This window comes from Hyperolius riggenbachi, chromosome 3 (genome assembly GCF_040937935.1).
Source record: "Hyperolius riggenbachi isolate aHypRig1 chromosome 3, aHypRig1.pri, whole genome shotgun sequence".
NCBI classification, from domain to species: domain Eukaryota; kingdom Metazoa; phylum Chordata; class Amphibia; order Anura; family Hyperoliidae; genus Hyperolius; species Hyperolius riggenbachi.
In genome coordinates this window covers 145,309,685-145,330,985 of record NC_090648.1, presented here as the reverse complement: position 1 = coordinate 145,330,985, position 21,301 = coordinate 145,309,685, and the positions used below count along the sequence as shown (strand labels likewise).

The 21,301-nt window shown below is 44.0% G+C and overlaps 1 protein-coding gene across 2 annotated transcripts in view; it reads left to right on the top strand.

The window, feature by feature from the left end:
* Nucleotides 1-17,285, top strand: part of ANP32A (acidic nuclear phosphoprotein 32 family member A) — a 46,940-nt gene extending 29,655 nt beyond the window's left edge. Inside the window, exons 5-7 of one of the 2 annotated variants that reach the window (XM_068275054.1) lie at nt 9,655-9,752; nt 12,183-12,219; nt 15,223-17,285. In XM_068275054.1, coding sequence (XP_068131155.1) covers nt 9,655-9,752; nt 12,183-12,219; nt 15,223-15,278 — 191 coding nt within the window. In that variant the 3' untranslated portion in view covers nt 15,279-17,285. Of the gene's footprint in view, nt 1-9,591; nt 9,753-12,182; nt 12,220-15,222 lie in introns of those variants that run through there. The other variant, XM_068275055.1, reaches the window with a different exon arrangement.
* Nucleotides 17,286-21,301: the final 4,016 nt, after the last annotated feature.

Sequence of the window (21,301 nt, the reverse complement as noted above, 5' to 3'; positions counted from 1 at the left end):
TGTACCCCTGAGCTTGAACAATAGTGTGTGGACTGTGGCGTCCAGCAGGTGTCCCCAACCTTTTCCGGCCCAGGGACCGCTTTCTGACCAAATTTTTTTCTCTGGGGACCGGGGGGAGGGATGGGTGGCATCCTAGTGTAGTGTACAGTGCCATGCACAGCGGGTTTTGGGGGGAGGGGGGGGCTTGGGTGTGGCGGCATAGCTAGCATAGTTGCCCCAGTATAGGGAGTTTAGTTGCCCCAGTATGGCTAGTGAAGTTACCCCAGTATAGCGAGCATGGTGCCCCAGTATAGCTAGCATGGTGTCCCAGTATAGCTAGCACAGGGTGTCCCAGTATAGCTAGTATAGTGTCCTAGTATAGTGCCCCAGTATAGCTAGTATAGTGCCCCAGTATAGCTAGCATAGTGCCCCAGTATAGCTAGTATAGTGCCCCAATATAGCTAGTATAGTGCCCCAGTATAGATAGTATAGTGTCCAGTATAGATAGTATAGTGTCCAGTATAGATAGTATAGTGCCCAGTATAGCTAGTATAGTGCCCCAGTATGGGTAGTATAGTGCCCCAGTATAGCTAGCATAGTGCCCCAGTATAGCTAGTATAGTGCCCCAGTATAGCTAGCATAGTGCCCCAGTATAGCTAGCATAGTGCCCCAGTATAGCTAGCATAGTGCCCCAGTATAGCTAGTATAGTGCCCCAGTATAGCTAGTATAGTGCCCCAGTATAGCTAGTATAGTGCCCCAGTATAGCTAGTATAGTGCCCCAGTATAGCTAGCATAGTGTCCCAGTGTAGCTAGCATAGTGCCCCATTATAGCTAGCATAGTGTCCCAGTATAGCTAGTATAGTGCCCCAGTATAGCTAGTATAGTGCCCCAGTATAGATAGTATAGTGTCCAGTATAGATAGTATAGTGCCCAGTATAGCTAGTATAGTGCCCCAGTATGGGTAGCATGGTGCCCCAGTATAGCTAGCATGGTGTCCCAGTATAGCTAGCACAGTGTCCCAGTATAGCTAGTATAGTGCCCCAGTATAGCTAGTATAGTGCCCCAGTATAGCTAGCATAGTGCCCCAGTATAGCTAGTATAGTGCTCCAGTATAGCTAGCATAGTGCCCCAGTATAGCTAGTATAGTGTCCAGTATAGATAGTATAGTGTCCAGTATAGATAGTATAGTGTCCAGTATAGATAGTATAGTGCCCAGTATAGCTAGCATAGTGCCCCAGTATAGCTAGCATAGTGCCCCAGTATAGCAAGTATAGTGCCCCAGTATAGCTAGTATAGTGCCCCAGTATAGCTAGTATACTGCCCCAGTATAGCTAGCATAGTGTCCCAGTGTAGCTAGCATAGTGCCCCATTATAGCTAGCATAGTGTCCCAGTATAGCTAGCATAGTGTCCCAGTATAGCTAGTATAGTGCCCCAGTATGGGTAGTATAGTGCCCCAGTATGGGTAGTATAGTGTCCCAGTATAGCTAGCATAGTGCCCCAGTATAGCTAGCATAGTGCCCCAGTATAGCTAGCATAGTGCCCCAGTATAGCTAGCATAGTGCCCCAGTATAGCTAGCATAGTGCCCCAGTATAGCTAGCATAGTGCCCCAGTATAGCTAGCATAGTGCCCCAGTATAGCTAGCATAGTGCCCCAGTATAGCTAGCATAGTGCCCCATTATAGCTAGCATAGTGTCCCAGTATAGCTAGCATAGTGTCCCAGTATAGCTAGTATAGTGCCCCAGTATAGCTAGTATAGTGCCCCAGTAGAGCTAGTATAGTGCCCCAGTAGAGCTAGTATAGTGCCCCAGTAGAGCTAGTATAGTGTCCCAGTAGAGCTAGTATAGTGCCCAGTATAGTGCTCCAGTATAGCTAGTATAGTGCCCCAGTATGGGTAGTATAGTGCCCCAGTATAGCTAGCATAGTGCCCCAGTATAGCTAGTATAGTGCTCCAGTATAGCTAGTATAGTGCCCCAGTATGGGTAGTATAGTGCCCCAGTATAGCTAGCATAGTGCCCCAGTATAGCTAGTATAGTGCCCCAGTATAGCTAGCATAGTGCCCCAGTATAGCTAGTATACTGCCCCAGTATAGCTAGTATAGATAGTATAGTGTCCAGTATAGATAGTATAGTGTCCAGTATAGATAGTATAGTGCCCAGTATAGCTAGCATAGTGCCCCAGTATAGCTAGCATAGTGCCCCAGTATAGCTAGTATAGTGCTCCAGTATAGCTAGTATAGTGCCCCAGTATGGGTAGTATAGTGCCCCAGTATAGCTAGCATAGTGCCCCAGTATAGCTAGTATAGTGCCCCAGTATAGCTAGCATAGTGCCCCAGTATAGCTAGTATACTGCCCCAGTATAGCTAGTATAGTGTCCTAGTAGAGCTAGTATAGTGTCCCAGTAGAGCTAGTATAGTGCCCAGTATAGTGCCCCAGTATAGCTAGTATAGTGCTCCAGTATAGCTAGTATAGTGCCCCAGTATGGGTAGTATAGTGCCCCAGTATAGCTAGCATAGTGCCCCAGTATAGCTAGTATAGTGCCCCAGTATAGCTAGCATAGTGCCCCAGTATAGCTAGCATAGTGCCCCAGTATAGCTAGCATAGTGCCCCAGTATAGCTAGTATAGTGCCCCAGTATAGCTAGTATAGTGCCCCAGTATAGCTAGTATAGTGCCCCAGTATAGCTAGTATAGTGCCCCAGTATAGCTAGTATAGTGCTCCAGTATAGCTAGTATAGTGCCCCAGTATGGGTAGTATAGTGCCCCAGTATAGCTAGCATAGTGCCCCAGTATAGCTAGCATAGTGCCCCAGTATAGCTAGTATAGTGCCCCAGTATAGCTAGTATAGTGCCCCAGTATAGCTAGTATAGTGCTCCAGTATAGCTAGTATAGTGCCCCAGTATGGGTAGTATAGTGCCCCAGTATAGCTAGCATAGTGCCCCAGTATAGCTAGTATAGTGCCCCAGTATAGCTAGCATAGTGCCCCAGTATAGCTAGCATAGTGCCCCAGTATAGCTAGCATAGTGCCCCAGTATAGCTAGTATAGTGCCCCAGTATAGCTAGTATAGTGCCCCAGTATAGCTAGTATAGTGCCCCAGTATAGCTAGTATAGTGCCCCAGTATAGCTAGTATAGTGCCCAGTATGAATAGGTAGTGCCCCAGTATAGCTAGTAAAGTGCCCAGTATAGGTAGGTAGGTACGCCGTACGGGACTCGGGGGGGGGGGGGGGGGGGGATCCAGTGGCAGAAGCATTGCATATGAGCGATGGTATGACGGCAGCGGTAGGCGGAGCTGTACTAGAGCTTGCAGCTCCGCCTACATCATTCCATTGCTATCCAGCGATTGGAGAAGCTGTGTGTGAAGCGCCGCTCCGGACTGGACTCTCCTCCCTCCGCTGCCCGGCTCATTAGCATCATAAATATGCACTGCTTCTTCCACTGGATCCGCCCCTCGAGTCCCGTACGGCGTACCTACCTAGAACTATGTGCCGCGCTGCACTGGACGCGCCTCTCCCGCCCCCGTATTTAAAACCGAAAACCGCCGGATACAGACGATCCCCAGATCGTCTTCACAGGAACCGGGGTTTCGGTTTAAAACCGAGAACTTGTGCAGCACTAATATATATTTCTCGTTCAGTTGAAGACTTTGATTAGACGAGACTTACCTCTGCTTGCAAAGCTAAAGAAAAAAAAACAGTATAGCTTTAAAGCCAGAATTTCAGATTTCAAAGCATGAAGGCCCATCAGTTGTAGTGTAGCTGTGTGCTCAGTGGGTTGCTCACAGCGCTGTAGGACCACATTCCTTTACTAGACTTGGAATTGCTAGAATGGCTCCAGTTTCCATTTAGGCCAATAAACTCTTCCAATCTATAATGTGCCAATTAAAGACATAATTACGTTTGCAAAGAGGCCCTCTAACACTCCTGCCAGTGTTCAATAACCCCATCTCAGGCGCAGAATTGCCAGGGGACACTAATCTGGGACAGCATACTGCTATTTAATTACACTGGCATATTAGATTGACTATTGGGATAAAAGTGACATACTTTTCTAGATTATGTGTGCTCCAGAATGGGCCTCTCATTCTGAGCAGGGCTGTTTTCAGCATGCTTTTCTTGTACATATAAAATAATATACTTTACCGTACTTCATGGAAAAATATATTTGGTTTGAGTATACATATATATTTCAAAGAATTAAAACCTGCTATGCTGACTACAGATGTTATTGTCCAACACAGACAACTGAATGGCTGTTTGTGCAGCCAATGCATATAAGCTCTCCTATCTACATTTCTGCTGGGGGTGGAATTTTTACTACTAAATTTCCTGCAGATATCGTTGTGGCAAAAGGCCTTCTGCTTCTCCCCATCCTCTCTTCATAGGAAAACAACCCTGCATGCTTAGCCAAGTGTAGCTTGGCTGTATGGTTAGCTAGAATAAAAATATAGTAGTTGCGTTTTGCTCATCTGATAACAGTCTAAACTCTAAAACACATAAGGCAATGCTAATTCACCAGTACTTGTCATTAGTCTAGTGTGCAGAGCACAGCCAGTCAGCCAATTAAGACACAGTGGCCCATATGCAATTACATTTTTCACCCAAGTTTTCTCCTATGAAATACTTTTTCATCTTCTTTTTAAAATAACTTTTCAGCACTTTGCAACGGAAAAAGTACCACAAGGTAGGTGAAAAGGTACTATCCAAATTATTTTGAGTATTCTCTTGCTTGCTGGTGGATTAAAAATCATTTTATTGATACATTTGAAAATATCACCTAGGTGAAAACTCAGGTGAAAAAGTGAATTCATGTGGCCCATAAGCAATTAACTTTTTCTCACAAGTTTTCTCCTAGGAGGTAATTTTTCATCTTCTATTTAAAATAAATTCCAGCACCTTTCAACTGAAAAAACACCAAAAAGTAGGTGAAAAAGTACTGTCAAAATTAATTAGAGTATTTTCTTGCTTGCTGGTGGCTTAAAGGCATTTTATTGACCAGTTTAAAATTATCACCTAGGAGAAAACTCAGGATAAAAAGTAAAAAACAATTTCAAGATCTCCTCTATATTAGACGAATATCTTCAGTTTCACATTGCAATGCAGGGTCAGTGCGGGCAGCTAGTCTCCAGTCACCCCACCACCATCACTAATGTGACCTGTGAGTTGCATTACCCATAAAAATGCCTCAAAAAACAGTCTAAACTCTTCCCAATCAAATTGAAATGTTATATGCTTTATACTGTATATCATGTAGCTTATTACTTGTGCAATCTCAACAGAGTTAGCACACTCAAGTGCCAATTAGTGTTGAGACTGATACCTAGATGTGCTATTTATATGGGAAACAGGGTTGACTTGGGCAGAAGAATGATGAAAAGACCACATGCCTTATTAGGCAAAAAAAAAAAAAAAGATTACTTGATAAAAGAAAAACGAGGACATAATGATAAGATCTGGGGGAGTGATGAATCTTTTCCAGCCCATCTTGACAGGCCATTTATTTTGTAATAAAAATATTCCCAATTATAGCATGTGCTAGTTACCTTGGAAACTATCGCCCATCCCTGTGCAAAACACTTTTACTTCATTTTTTTTAAAGCAGTGTGCTTTTGATGTATTATAGGAGTGCAGAAATGAAAGTTGTGGCGCACATATACTGTATATACTCGAGTATAAGTCTAGAAATTGAGGTCTGCATAACTTCATAACAGTATAGGGGTCGACTTATACACGAGTCACAGGCAACACTGTGCACACTGAGTTATGTGTGTACTAATAGTGTCATTCCCATTTGCAGCAATTCACCCTGTGGTGATAATTTTTCATCTTGTGTTTAAGACAAATTTTCAGCACTTTGCAATAAAAAGTAGGTGAAAAGGCACTTTTAAAATTATTTTGAGTATTTTCTTGCTTGCTGGTGTTTTAAAAGGCATTTTATTTATAAGTTGTCAAAATATCACCTTGGAGAAAACTCCCAGGGGCCATATGCAATTTTCACGCAAGTTTTCTCCTAGGTGATATTTTCACAACTTGTAAATAAAATTACTTCTACACCACCAGCAAGCAAATAAATAAACAAAAAAATGTTTACAGTACCTTTTCACCTACTTTTTGGTACTTTTTCCATTGCAAAGCGCTATAAAGTTAATCTAATTTGAAAATGAAACATTATCTCCTAGGAGAAAACTCAGGAGAAAAAATGAATTGCATACGGGCCCAGCCAGGGTCCATATGCAAGTAACTTTTTTCTCCTAGGTGATATTTACACACCTTGTCATAAAATGCCTTTTAAATTACCAGCAAGCAAAAAAAATACTCAAAATAATTTTGTACTTTTTCACCAAGTTTTAGGTAATTTTTCAATTGTAAAATGCTTAAAAACTATTTCAAACAGAATATGAAAAATATCTACCAGGAGATAGCTCGGGTGAAAAAGTTAATTGCATATGGGACCTGGGGCCATATGCAATTCACTTTTCACCTGAATTTTCTCCTAGGAGATCATTTTTCATCGTTGATTTAAAATAACTTTCCCGGACTTTTCAACAACAAAAAAGTACCAAAAAGTAGGTGAAAGGTACTATCTATTTTAAGTATTTTCTTGCGCTTTGTTGGCTGGAAAGGCATTTTATTGACAAGTTTAAAAATCTAAACTAAGAGAAAACTCAGGAGAAAAAGTTTATTGCATATGGGCCCTGGACCCACATGCAATTCACCCTTTCCCTGAGTTTTCTCCTAGGTGATATTTTCACAACTTGTAAATGAAATGCCTTTTAAATTACCAGCAACCAACATAATACTCAAAATAATTTATGCAGTACCTTTTCACCTACTTTTTGATGCTTTTTCAATTGCAAAGTGCTGAAAAATTATTTTAAATAGAAGATAAAAAATTATCTCCTAGGAGAAATCTCAGGAGAAAAAATAAAGGAGGAAAAAAAGATCATTGCATATTGCCCCTGGGTATTTTATGACTAGGGTCCAGATGCAGTTAACCTTTTTCTCCTGAATTTTCTCCTAAGAGATAATTTTTCATCTTCACTTTAAAAGAACGTTTCAGCTCCTTGCAGTTGAAAAAGCATCAAGTAGTAGGTGAAAATGTACTATCAAAATTATTATGAGTATTGTCTTGCTTTCTGGTGGCTTAAAGGGACTCCGAGCTCTGTTTAAAAATAAAATTTGAACTTACCCGGGGCTATTTCCATCCCAGCCCTGGTCGGGACGTCCCACGCCGGCCTCCTGGCTCTTCTCCCGGCGGCTGTCCGCATAGCGCGGACAGGCCGGGCCCCCGGGCGACACTGGCGAGTGGCGGGGCTTCTCCTTCCCTATACGTCACGAATGACGTCACACGCCGGCCGCCGCGCGTCATGACGGCGGCCGGCGTGACAGCACGGCGCATGCGCGGTTTAATCGCGCATGCGCCGTGCTGTCACGCCGGCCGCCGTCATGACGCGCGGCGGCCGGCGTGTGACGTCATTCGTGACGTATAGGGAAGGAGAAGCCCCGACACTCGCCAGTGTCGCCCGGGGGCCCGGCCTGTCCGCGCTATGCGGACAGCCGCCGGGAGAAGAGCCAGGAGGCCGGCGTGGGACGTCCCGACCAGGGCTGGGATGGAAAAAGCCCCGGGTAAGTTCAAATTTTATTTTTAAACAGAGCTTGGAGTCCCTTTAAAAGGCATTTTATTAACAGGTTGTGAAAATATTTCCCAGGAAAAAAACTAAGGAGGAAAAGGGAATTGCATATGGGCCAAGGTGTTAAAATATCACCTAAGAAAATTCAGGAGAAAAGGTGAATTGCATATGGGCCCAGGATGGAAGATTGTACACTTTTACACATAAGGGTTATTCTCACATTTTAACATTCCGTAGTAAAAAGGTGTGGCACAACAGAAATGGGTAGGAGCCTGAAATAGTTTGTTAATCCCTTTCAGTATATTATATGTGGTAGATCTGAGGTTGTTCTATGAAGTGGCTAGTGTTTCACTCCTTGTATCGCAGAAATATAGTAAATTCCTTCATATTATTTTTAAAGGACTTACGAGGCCAAAAGCACTAAAAAAGTAAAGTACCTGCATGATGTTTAAATGCATGGAGGACGCCATCCGCGCCCTCCGTGCAGTTCCTCCGGGTCCCCTTAGTGAAATCGACCCCCCCCCCCCCGTGCCGCTCGCCGGGTCGAGCACTCTGCCACTCCTAATATGGCCGCCGGAGCAGGCCGCAGCTGCGCAGTCCGCATGGCCGCGCAGCTCTGGGGCCAACCCCCCGAACCACGCACTGTATCGTGGATCGGAGGGGGAGGCCCTAGAGCTGCGCAGCCGCACTCGCGGCAATGCGGACTGCGCAGCCGTGGCCAGCTCCGGCGGCCATATTAGGAGTGGCAGGAGAGCCCGGCCTGTGGGGTCGCAAGCGGCATGGGGGGAGATTTCACTAAGGGGACCCGGCGGAACTGCACGGAGGGCGCGGATGGCGTCTTCTGTGCATTTAAACATCATGCAGGTACTTTACTTTTTTAGTGCTTTTGGCCTCGTAAGTCCTTTAAGTATAGTAACTTGTTTATCTGTCCAGCTATTGTGCATCTACCAGTCAATCCTGGGACGCCTATGAGTATATTGTAAACTGGGATTTGTGCTACAAAAGTACTTGGAGAGCCATTAGTTGCTTCGTTATATGCACTTGACAACTTTAGTGTGTAAAAACGTTAATCTAGGGATGAAGGAAACTAGGCTCATCTGCAAAACACTAACAGGAATGCTCTTGTGTATTTAAAAATGCTAGTTCATTATTTTAGAGCCATCAAATTTGATCACGAGTGGTTTCCCCACTCTGCATTATGTGTGGCCTACTTTAGACCACCAGGGAAGTTATATTGGAGCTGAAGCTCTAAATCCCCTGGGAAGCTGTAAAGGGGAGGGAAGGGAATGCATTAGACATCAGGGAACTATACAAGGAAGGGGAGTCACTAGACACCTGGTAATGGTATGGGGGGGGGGGGGGGGGGCACTAGACACCAGGAAACATTATAGGGGAGGGAGGACCACTAGACACCAGGGAAATGTATTGGAGAGGAAGAAGGCTTTAGGCAGCAGGAAACTGTATAGGGGAGGGTGGGGCCACTGCACACCAGGGAATTGTATAGGGGAGGGGGCATTAGACACTAGGAAACATTACAAGGAAGTGAGTTGTCCACTAGACATTGAAGTTGGCACGTCACTTGGTCGAGGTTCATGTTGTAGTCCTGTTTAAAGTAGAATATTTAGTTATTTCTGGTAGTAATTAGGGTTCATTGTCAGGGTAAAGACTTAAAATGGCTGTTTACAGCAAGCAGGCCCCTAGATTTGCAGCCTACACAGGATCCATGGATACCTCTGCCAGCACTACTGTATTAAAACCTAAAATAAAAAAAACACAAAATAAAAAATGAACATACACTGGAGGTTCAAGCTTTCAGTGTTTCACAGATGAGCTAAGTTTCACTCACACATGAAACTTGTCAAATCTACAAATAATTTCATTAAATTCAAAAACTTAATGTAACTTGGTGTCTTCACTTGATGAGCACCATGCAAAGACACTAGTGTCAGCTGATGTTCTGTTACTCCCTCTGTCTGTGGCTCACAGACTGGAGACTAAATTACACACATCTCCAGTCAGTTTGTGACTGAAGCTGCCCCCCTCACACAGAGGAAGACTATGATGAGGACGCTCCACCGGGTGAGGAGGGTGAGGAAGACGAAGAGGAAGAGGAGGGAGAAGAAGAGGAAGTGAGCGGCGAGGAAGAGGTATAGTTTTTGAACTTCTTTGCTTTTTAACCTTCTTTACGTTAGCTTACTGTGATGTTTCTTGGTAAAATACGGTGATACTTTTTCTTTCTAACCCAGTTGTGTTGATTCTTCCTTATTTACCACATATGAGGATATAAAGAAGTGAGCCAAGCTCTGTTTTCAACTTCAGTATGACAAGGGCAGAATCGCACAATCTAGCTCAAAGAGCATATACCACAAGGTGTTCACTTTCTTTGTCCAGGCAAAACTGAAATCGCATATTTGTGAGGACACCTTTAAAGTAAGCCTGTTACTTTGACAGACATCTTAAAGTAAGAACAAGTTGTTGGCCAGAACATAAGCTACCTGTAGTTCTTCAAAGGCTGCTTTTTGGCACCAAACCAAGATGGTACATCCAAAAGCCTCTTGGGCAGCTTCTGCAAAGAGCAACACATTCTTTGCCTTGCTATGTTTGTTAGTAAATGTGGAGTAAGTCACATCATCATCATATTATCTGGAAATAGTATTGCAACTAGTAGCAAACTCTGGAATCTAACACCAGCTTATTTTTTATTTATTTCCTAAATTTAGATAGGAGTAAAATACTAAGCAGCTCATAGACCCACATAGCCCCTGCTCCCAAAGGAGCCTATCTTGTAGGGTTCCCGCTACTGTCATTCCAGTACATTCATGGGTTGAAGACTGGAAAACCTGCAGATCTTCCACAAAAAAAAAAAAAACACAGGAGAAACCAGGAGTCCCGGATAGTGTAGAAAGTCAACACAATGGTGGAGTTTAAAGAAATTAATGGTGGTACTCACAAACCCGGGTTGGGGAACGGCAACCACGACAAGATGCTTGGTTGTGGTGGGTCAGACCACCCTGTATATCCTGGTAGATTCAGTTGCTCTCTGGAAAAAGTTATGTTAGAGGGGAAAAAAAGGTGTTCTTAATGTGTACCCAAGACAGTTTTTAGTATAAAAAATGGACACAGAGGCATGTTCCCATCTGAAGGACATGCCTCTGTGTGCCCCCCTGCACCACTGACAGCCCCCCGTCCCCCCTCCCCTCGTTCGTGCTAACACCCCCTTTTCGAGTCTGGCGACAAGGAGCTTGTTGGCAGAGTAATTCCCTCCCTTGCAGGAGAGGAATAAAGCCTCTATGAGCCTCTCACTGGCTCTCCTCTGCCTTCTCCCCACCCCCTCATGCCAATCACGACTGTGCTCTCGGACAAGATACCTAACTGTAAATGGGAAGGGAAGGAGGTGTACCAAAAATATAAAATATCTAAAAACAGTTTAAAAGGTAAGATTCGCTTACCTCAAGAAAGGAGCCTAGTTGAAATAAGTGTAATCATTTTATTGAAAACATTCACTATTGTGTGTGTAGCTGTATTGTCCTGGGTTTGTTTTCAATGAAATTGCTTAAAAAAAATTATTCCAACTCTGCCTAAACTGTTTTTGATATTTTATATTTTGGGGACACCTCCTTCCCTGTCCACATTTATTGAACAGTTAACCTACAAATGACACTTCAGATTGTTGCACGAAATGCACACAACCTCTTTAACGACATTATGGGCTTTGTTGGCTGCCAGTTGGTGCAGACTTGGCTGAGTCAGGTTGTATGCACTGTGCTATGGAGATAACAGAAGCAGGAGGCTGCTTTCTGCATTCAGGAACAAAGCAATCTTCTGTAATAACCTGGTTGCTGGTCACAACAGCTTTCAAGCAAACCTGTGAGGTTTGCTGCACCCCTCCCCCTAAGCATGGCTGCACTGCGCCTGTGCAGTTGCACCGATCCGCTTAGGCTCGTCGGAAAAAGATGATCAGACACCGAGGGTTTATACTTGACTTTTTCTGCCAGAGCCCAAGTAGGTCCATGTTGGTGCGCGAGGCGTCAACAAGCGGCTTTTTCAGGGTTCTCAGTGCTGGGGCGGGCCAGTGAAGGATGGGGGAATCCAGAGACCTCCCCTTCCTAGGTGAGTAAGCCTTAGGGGAACTTTTTTCCTACAGGTACACTTTAACAAGCAAAGAATGGTAGGGGATGCCTGTAAAGTGTTGGTCAAAATGATGGAGAATGATCATTTGGGCCTTCAAATGTCTGTTTCCTGTATGAGACTTTAGAGCCAGCATGACAAAATGTTCTTACTACTTCCTCATTACCCTGACTGATTGAACAATATACTTCTGCTTGTAATTTCTAGTAGATATGAGGACATGGTGTAATGAGAGAAATATAATGCTTTATGGGAAAATGTTTGTATAATATTACATTGTTCTGGCCAATATAACTTCACAAAAGTGGTTACAATTTGTTATTATCCTTCACTTTGGTGCCCTTAGCATGTTTCTCCATATTCTGTACTATTGGAATAGTTATGGGTTAATCTGTACTGGAGAGGCACATACCGGTAAATCCTGCATTAATCTGCTTTTTGTGTTATAGGAGGATGAAGGAGAGGAGGATGAAGCTGAAGAGGATGGTATGTGATTAATCTCCCTTATGTACATAGCTGTAATTTAGAAGCTGTGGTTGCAAGTGGTCGGTGCTGTTAGTCACTGTATTACTGGTCATTAAGATTATTGTGTATTTATATAGCGCTGACTTTTCCTCAGAGCTTCACAGAATACATTGAAAATCTCATGTCACTGGCTGTCCCTCTGATGAGCTCAAAACATAAAATGAGGGGAAAAAAACTGGGAAAAACCTACATACACATGGGGAGAACATAGAAACTTCATGGAGACAGTGTTCTTTGTAGAGCATCATCCATTTAGCCACCATGATGCCAACATTATATTACAGCTATCAGATGTCTCTGAATTTACCAGTCTTATAAAAGATGCTTCTTAGAGTGGGAGATTCAGTATATGTACGCTGTAATGTTTTCCAAGTAGTCTGCAATACCTTTCCCTCATTTTCTTTAAATTAGAATTTGGGCGTTTGTAATTTGTGGATTTTAAAGCAAACCTGCAGTGAGGAAACTCTATTCAGGTCAGATACATAACAAGTAGAGGGAATGCTCTGGATACCATAGAGACTTCTGGGTCCTCTCTCCGTTAGGTTATTCCTGCGGCGTCGCCCGTTGAAGTTATACGACCAGCTAGGTCTTCGGCAATCCCTGGGCAGATCTGTACTGCGCGTGCGCTAGCCCGGACTCATGCGCATTCACTACAGATGCGCTTGGCTTCGGAAGGCTGTCCGAGGAGTGCCGAAGAACTATTAGACTTAGAAGGTCAAATAGGACAATGGGACAAAACCGAGGAACGAAATAGGAACTCTGACTCTTTCCACTACTTAAAAAAAAAAAGAGAGAGAGAGAGATTCACTTACATGGGGCATCTCCCAGCGCCCTGCAGCCGTCCTGCCCTGGTCCTCAAAGATCCTCCGGTCCCCCGTCACGGCTCTGTTTCTTCACCGCTGGCATACAAGACAACGGCCACTGCGCCTGAGCGGCCCTGGCTGCGCACATCCTCAGTCGCGCTCCTGTGGCCAGGAGTGTCCTGCACAGTATGAGAAAATCTCTACTGCGCAAGACGCTCCCGGTGACAGGAGCACAAATGAGGACGCACGCGGCCAGGACTAATAACTTTTAAAGAAAAAACATTTATTTGTTACAGCTGATACAAATCCTGCAATCAATATGCAGTGTGTCCAATTCCTGCTTTCATGGAAGCAGACATAGGGTTAACATACTGTGTTGACAAATTAGTAGCTACGCCGAGGCAGAGAAGATTCCTGAGCTGACACAGCTGAAGAGATCAAATCACAGTGGTGATTAGTCACAGATGAGGGGGAATTAGACAGGCTAAACTCTCTAAATACATACAGGGTGCATTTCTATATGGTTTCCATTTTCCCTGTGCTAGAGTTCAGGTCCACTTTAAGAGATTGACAAGTCCAAAGCCTGTCAGATTACTACCTACTGTAAGTGACAGCAACGTAAGAAAAAGTAAATTGATAGTGCATTTTGTTCGGCATCAATTTATAATGTGCATACTCGTGTCTTTTAAAACATGATTGTAGTGGGTGCCGTACATACCGGTAACTGCCAAAACTTTCTGCAGTGCTTCACTGAGAGCACTGAATAAATCATGTCACTAACTGTCGTACAGAGGAGATCGCAATCTAATTCCTATCATTGTCCTAGTCTAATGTCTATACCATAGTCAAGGGGGGGCCAACCAAACTATTTTCAATCACGTTCTTGGGATCTTAAAGTGAACCTGATTTAAAAAAATCTTTCCCCCCATAGTCTGTGAGGTCCCTCGAAGTCCTCTGGGTCCCCTCTGTTCTCCCGCTGGCAGCTCCATTACCTGTGCGACCCAGCCAGGAGTTGTGCGTGACTGCGCATGCACGGCCTATGCGTGCGCTCATCTTGATCACGCTCCCGTCGCGGGAGTGTTCTGTGCGGGTCTCAAAAGAATGAAATGCGCAGAATGCTCCTGGCAACGGGAGTGTGGTCAAGGCAGGCAAGCGGTTGGGCTGCACGCGACTCCTGGGCGGGTCCTGCAGGTAATGGAGCCACCAGCAGGAGAACGAAGGGAACCCAGAGGACACCAAGGGACCACACGGTCTACAGGGGGCTGGAAGAAGCCACAGGAGAGTTCAGAAATGCATTTTTAACATCAGTTAAGGTTCACTTTACGTGTAATTGAGTTCCTGAAGGGAATCCATGCAAACATTAGGAGCACATACAATCTCCCATGCAAAATACTGTTGTGGTTGCGATTTCAGCCTGGCCACCTAACCCTGCAAGACAACAGCTGGCCATTAAAGTGCTGTCCTACCCTGTTGTTAACTCCTGCAGGGGCCTGGTATAGTGTAGAAAATGCTCTCTAGCTTTTTGTATAGTATATTTGTTTGTAGCAGAGCTTTATGTAATCCTGAACACAGCAGGCAAGTATACACACTGCTGGTGTTCTACCAGTTCAAACTTACATCCCTGCAGCTTCCTAAATTCAGCATCACAGTCTCCTCCAGAATCTGTTATATCGCAGCAGTGTTTTGTGGTTGCCTTGGGAATGTGCTGTAAGTACAAATTGTCCTGAGAGCACTACCTTCCATTCAGTCCTGCAGAAGAAAAGCTCTCATGAGAAGACAAGAATTCTCACGAGAGCTCCTTGCCACATAGGACTGAATGGGACGGAGTGTTCTGGAGACTGTACTGACAGCACTGCTGGAAGCAGTGACAGAACACTGCTATATTATAACAGACATCAGAGAGGGGCATTTTGCTGAATTCAGGAAACTGAAGAGGATGAATATTTGTCCTGCTACAGCATCAGCAGGCTATCTTTGTTTCTGGTGCTTCTAGCCAGCTACATTCAGTATTACCCTAAGCAATTAAAAAAAAATGGTAATTTCCATACCAGTATTGTCTAATTTCCATATGCATTTTTGTAATTGTTTTTTGTTTGTGTGAGCACTTAAAAGTCTCATTCCCATTTGTGGGCTTAGAAATATTTATTTTCTCTGGAAACAGGAAAGGGGCAAAAAAGAAAGCGGGACCTTGAGGATGACGGAGAAGAAGACGACTGAGCATCGGTGACAGCAGGACAAACCACAGGAGGAGTGAGCCTCCCCGCTCAGCGGAGGACTGGACCCCAAGACCCCATCTGAAAACTCTGTTGTAATTTGACTGTTTTACTTTCAATGACCCTTCTCCTTTATTTCCTGATTGTGAGGTTGCTGTGAGCTGAACAGACACCAAGCAAGGAGAGTCACGCTTAGTATTTCTTCGGCTGCCCTGCAGGGTTTTTTATTTTTTAGTTAATTATTTTCGGAGAATGATTTTGTGTTTAGCACAGATTCCCTACAATCCGAGTCATGCAGTCTTTTCTGAATCCCATTTCTACTGTGTTTGTTTTTTGGACGTAGTTTGACTTTAGTTACCCTTTACTTCCAGTGAGGAAAGTTTAGCTAAAAAACCCAAACCTTAACCCTTTGCCTGCTGTTCACTGTTAGAGGGCAGCCTAAGGGTTAACGTTTCGATCATAAAAGCCTGGTGATTTGGTCGCATGATTAAGTGATGTGTACCACCTCTCTTGTCTCCTGTTACCCCAACACCAGCACCCCATCCCTTAGTGAGTTGGTATTTGGACGGAATAATCCAGCTATTAGGAGTTTAAAAAAAACCAAGGCTTGTTTAGAATGTTAGATTTGTGTAAGGATTTACCAGGTGGAATGTCTATCAATATTTTCATGGCTAGCAGAAGAGTCAGAACAGTCAGTGAGTGGCATATGATCAAACAGAAAGGACTACTATAGTTAGAGCAATGGAATGAGTTTTCTAATTGTATATTAGGAAATAAAGTGCAGCTTTTGTATACAAGATGATTTAAATCAATGGATTGGCTACTACATGGATCTGCTAGTACAATGATAGGCAAATTTGGCTCTCCAGCTGTTAAGGAACTACAAGTCCCACAATGCATTTCCCTTTATGAATCATGAGTGTGACTGTCAGACTCCTGCAATGCATTGTGGGACTTGTAGTTCCTTAACAGCTGGAGAGTCAAGTTTGCCTATCACTGTGCTAGTACAATGCCACAAGTTCGTATACCTGTAGAAACAAGGGTAGAGTAAAATCTTAGAAATTCAATCAGATAATATGAATAAACTTGCTTTCCAGCCAATGGGGATTCTTTTGTAATTTAATTACTTTAATCATGTCTCTTGGTCATTTTCCTTAGCATGCGTATGGAGGATTTTTGTAAGATCTCGTGTACATGCATTAGTTGACCAGAGGCGTTAGTAAACAGGATTCTGATTGGCTGCTGCAGGATACTGCAGTGTGCATATGATCAGCATATAATCAGCATCTTTGCACTGTCTTACTGAATTGGCTTTTAGCGCAATACTTAAGTTGGGGCTTACAGTGAGCTCATTGGCTCTTGAAAAGTAGGGAGTCGGGTAAACGTTAGATTTTTGAGCTTTAAATTCAGTATAGACTTGAGGTAGGGCTAATACATTGATATTTTAACAAGCTATCACTGGAATTTCAAATTATTATTAGTTGAGTCAAAACAAAATGTGCTAAGGGTTTATGACACAAATAGGATTGTTGTCAGTCGTTTATAATATATCAGTCCAATGCATTCATTTTATAGTAACAGGATTGATCATATAACCGATAACATACACTTTGTACAAAATATTTTAGTAGTAAATGTGATTGCTTAGTGTGTGTATCCAGCACACTGAGAATATCATACCCTTAGAGCCACTAAGAGATGCCACTTAGGAAAGTCATTGCTCCCACACCTTCCACTGTCATATAGCATGTTCATGGCACTTTCTTTGCTCTAGCACAGTATTCATGTGTCGTCATGTGTGTCACAGCTCAGAGAGGTTCTGTCAGTGTGGCCGGGGTGTCCTGGGGCGTCCTGTGCTGATCTCATCAGGGCTCTGGTGGCTGCCCGGTCCGTACTATAAATCTCTAATAGGCAATCGGGGATACTTTTCTTTTTCTTCCAGGAAACCCAAACACTGCAATTTCTGTCTATTTGTCATTGGTAAATTTCAATAAACTTGTTTTTTACAGAGTTTTCTTTATTTTGCCATTTATATGCTGTGTACATTCCAAACCATGTGATCAAGAAACCGCTGCTTCAGCCCATGCTGTGGTGTGGTGCATGGACAGCAAATAACGAGTTATGCTGTGGGGTTTGGAGCACATTTAGGGGTGTTTACAAGGTGCAAACAGGTAATTCTCTTGCATGATTGGTTATAAATAGCACCATTTTTTTTGTTAATCAAATCTATAAATGTGCAGGTGATGTAAATCTCTCATTTTTTTTACTTACATAAAGGTGTAACACCTGTTCAGCAGATAGATTTATTTTTTAGCACTTTGTTAGTGGAGGACACCATAGTGGAACAAAGAGCATATGCTCGTTTTCCACTTCTGGCATTATCTCTGCTTTTTTGGTCTTTTCAGTGCAAGTTTATGGGGCTTATATATCCCTTTAGGCTAGGTGCGCAGTAGGACGATGCATTGTGATGCGACGTTAACCACCTTAGCGGTATGGACGAGCTCAGCTCGTCCATTACCGCCAGAGGGTGCCGCTCAGGCCCTGCTGGGCCGATTTTAATGAAATAAAGTGCAGCACACGCAGCCGGCACTTTGCCAGCCGCGTGTGCTGCCTGATCGCCGCCGCTCTGCGGCGATCCGCCGCGAGCAGTGGCGAAAGAGGGTCCCCCCAGCCGCCTGAGCCCTGCGCAGCCGGAACAAATAGTTCCGGCCAGCGCTAAGGGCTGGATCGGAGGCGGCAGACGTCGGCTGACGTCCATGACGTCACTCCGCTCGTCGCCATGGCGACGAAGTAAGCAAAACACGGAAGGCCGCTCATTGCGGCCTTCCGTGTTACTTTTGGCCGCCGGAGGCGATCAGAAGAACGCCTCCGGAGCGCCCTCTGGTGGGCTTTCATGCAGCCAACTTTCAGTTGGCTGCATGAAATAGTTTTTTTTTTATTTAAAAAAAACCCTCCCGCAGCCACCCTGGCGATCTTAATAGAACGCCAGGGTGGTTAAAGTTGCAACGCAGCAAAAGAGTGGTAACGCGCATTAACGCTGCGTTGCGGTCGTATTAAGTTGGTACAGTAAAGCTTACAGGCAAAGAAAACTACGGTTTCCTGTACGTGGTAACGTGTGCGTTTAGAGGTAACGGACTGCAGCAGCAGCACCAAACAATGCAAAGCCAACGTCACATAGACTTCTTATTGCAGTGCGGTAAGCTGTGTTATGGGCTCTTTCACACCAGAGCCCTTTACCTGCGTTTCAACGCAAAGGCAATTCTTTGCGTTAACCAAGGTAAAATGAAAGTCCTTAGACTTTCATTTTACTTTTCACACCCGACGCTGCGTTTCAGTTCGACGCAACCGGGAGCGTTGAAACGCCGAGAGCCGGCGTTTTCCCATCGTTCAATTAATAGCTACCACCGCTGATTGCGTCACACCGCAGATTCCTGACAACACACCGCAGGCTATTCAACGCGTGCAGGAGAACGGCTCTTGCACTCGTCTAATGTGAAAGAGGCCTATAAGGTTATAACGCAGCTCCACAACGTCCTACTGTGAACCTAGCCTCACCACTTCTTTGATCTTCTTTAATGAAGCTTCTTTTCTTTACAATTCCAGCCTAGTTCAGCAATTAAAAATGTCTGTTCTCTCTTTTTTTTTTTAATTCTTGTGGGAAAAAAACTTGTGAACAGATTCTGAAAGGTTGAAGATAAATCAGAATGTCCCTCTACTTTTATAATTGGTCCCTTAAACTCATTTTGTGAGTGTAAAGGGTTTCACACTGAATCCGTTGCAACAGAAAATATTGCGATGCAATGTTATTCCTGTGGTACGTTCACATCGGGTGTGATGGAGCAGGGCCCATTGGGGTAACACACAGCATGCTGTGCGTTTACCGGAAAAAGTGCACATTTACGGTAGCACTGAAGCCTGCTGTCGTACTGTATGCTTCAATGTAGTCGCATCTAATGCACAGTGCGAGTTAAAGTGAACTTCCAGACTAAAAATCTACATAGCAGCACTGAAAAGGCTTGGTGTTTCTTTAACAGTTTCACAGCATCAGAACTTTGTTTATCTTAGCAAAGTCTCATTTTTAGCTGCACAGAAGCTAAGGTCCGCCCCATCAAAGAAAACTGCCTGGGCCTTTTTCCCCTGATGCTGTGCAAAGCATGATGGGATTTCTGATGTTGTTCTCGTTGCCTAGCACGCGCAGCTGGGAGCGGTGATCAGGACAGTTGGAACTGTGGCTCATCCTCCCCATCACCTAATTTGAACCAAAAAGATGGCTGCCCCCATGAAATCACAAACCTTTGCCTGTTCTTTTAAAACTGGGTAGGTAAGAGATTATATTACCTATCTATTTTAATTAACATAACTATTGTAACTTAATGACAGTATGTTTGTTTAGGCTGGAGTTCCTCTATAAGCAACGTGCACTGTGTAGAAGGACCCTTTAGACATGATTGAAGGAGTAATGTCAATTGTAGTGTTAGTGGAAACCTCACCTAAGGCTGGGTTTACACAAGCAGCTGATATCAATTGATACAATTTAACTGATGAGTTGTTCTGTGCTTTCTCCTTCAGTTGTAAGGTATGATGTAAACAGCACCGCTGATGTACCGATTTTAACGTACCATAGAGATATAACTGCGTTGCATTATTATGCAATTATATCGTCTATATCAATGTAATGCAACAGGTGCCGTGTGAAAGCAACCTGATTCTCTGCCTGTAGTACTTTCTAAATCACTGAACAAGTATGCACACTGGTGTTCTGATTCATCTCCCAGCACAACTGACTGCGCTGAATGCTTGTTGCAGGTGGAACTCACTCTATTAAAGTAGAAAATAAACACTGCAGCCAAACAACTGGTGTTTTTATCTTTAACTGGAAATAAAGATGGTCGCAGTAGCCCTGTACTGAAAATGCCCAGTCTCTGATGACAAATAACAGTGGACCGCACAGTAATGGTTTAATATGCATTCACCACAATACACTATAGTAGGGCTGCAATGATGATAGCAATGCCACAAATACTGTCCAGCACACACTGTATACCGGTAAGATTAATCCGTGCCAAAATTTTTACTATGTATTTTACTATGTAAAAATATTTTGGTGCAGCAGTGATAATATACAATTTGTGAAATATTGAGTGTGCGCTGCTCTTATGTACCTGGGTACACTATTAGGGCTAGTTCACATTACGAAAGCAAAAAAAAACAAAAACACAAATTTGCGTTTCAACAAAACAACAATCACATCGCAAATGCCCCCAAAGTCCTGCATGCAGCACGATTTCTACTTATGCAAATCGCAAACACTGCAGTGAGAATGATCCCATAGGGATACAATAGCTGCAGCACTTTGCTGATCACTGTCAATCTGTAAAGTGCTGAAAAGAGCCAGATTGTGAGCCAGCCCTTACACTACTGCACTGAGTACAACACCCTTTCATTATAAGATATACAGGGACATCCGACAGCTAATGTGTCGGATGACACTAATGTGCTTTCTGATAGCACACTGCTGCATGTATTTGCTGTCTCATTCAATATAATTGAATGAGGTCAGTGTTGAAATACTGGTCCTGTGCATTTCTGTAAAATGCACAGATACCTACATTGCAGAGCAACACAACAGTGTGCTCTTAGTCCTCTTTCAGACAGGCTACTGACAGGTGGTACCTCTTCTCCTGCATCGGCTGGGCACTTGTTAGTACTCGATACCAGCCCTAGACAAGTCCTCCCCCCCCCCAATGAACTCAGATCTGAGTGAGGCCACAGCTGTGACTCAGGCTCGCCAGGGCGACAGAGAACCGCTTGACACCACCGCGTGTCAGCACTTGACACACGTGGTGTTACAACAACTGCAATTTGGCTGCTTTTAAATTGCACGTGAATTGCTCTGGCAGATGGGGGATACTGAGCTGTTCAGCACGCGCGCAGTTCAGCCTCCCATCTCAAAGAGGCCCTATGGCTCCCATGACTAGCACTAACCTCCCCTCTGATGCCTGGCACTAACTTCTCCCCCTGAATCTA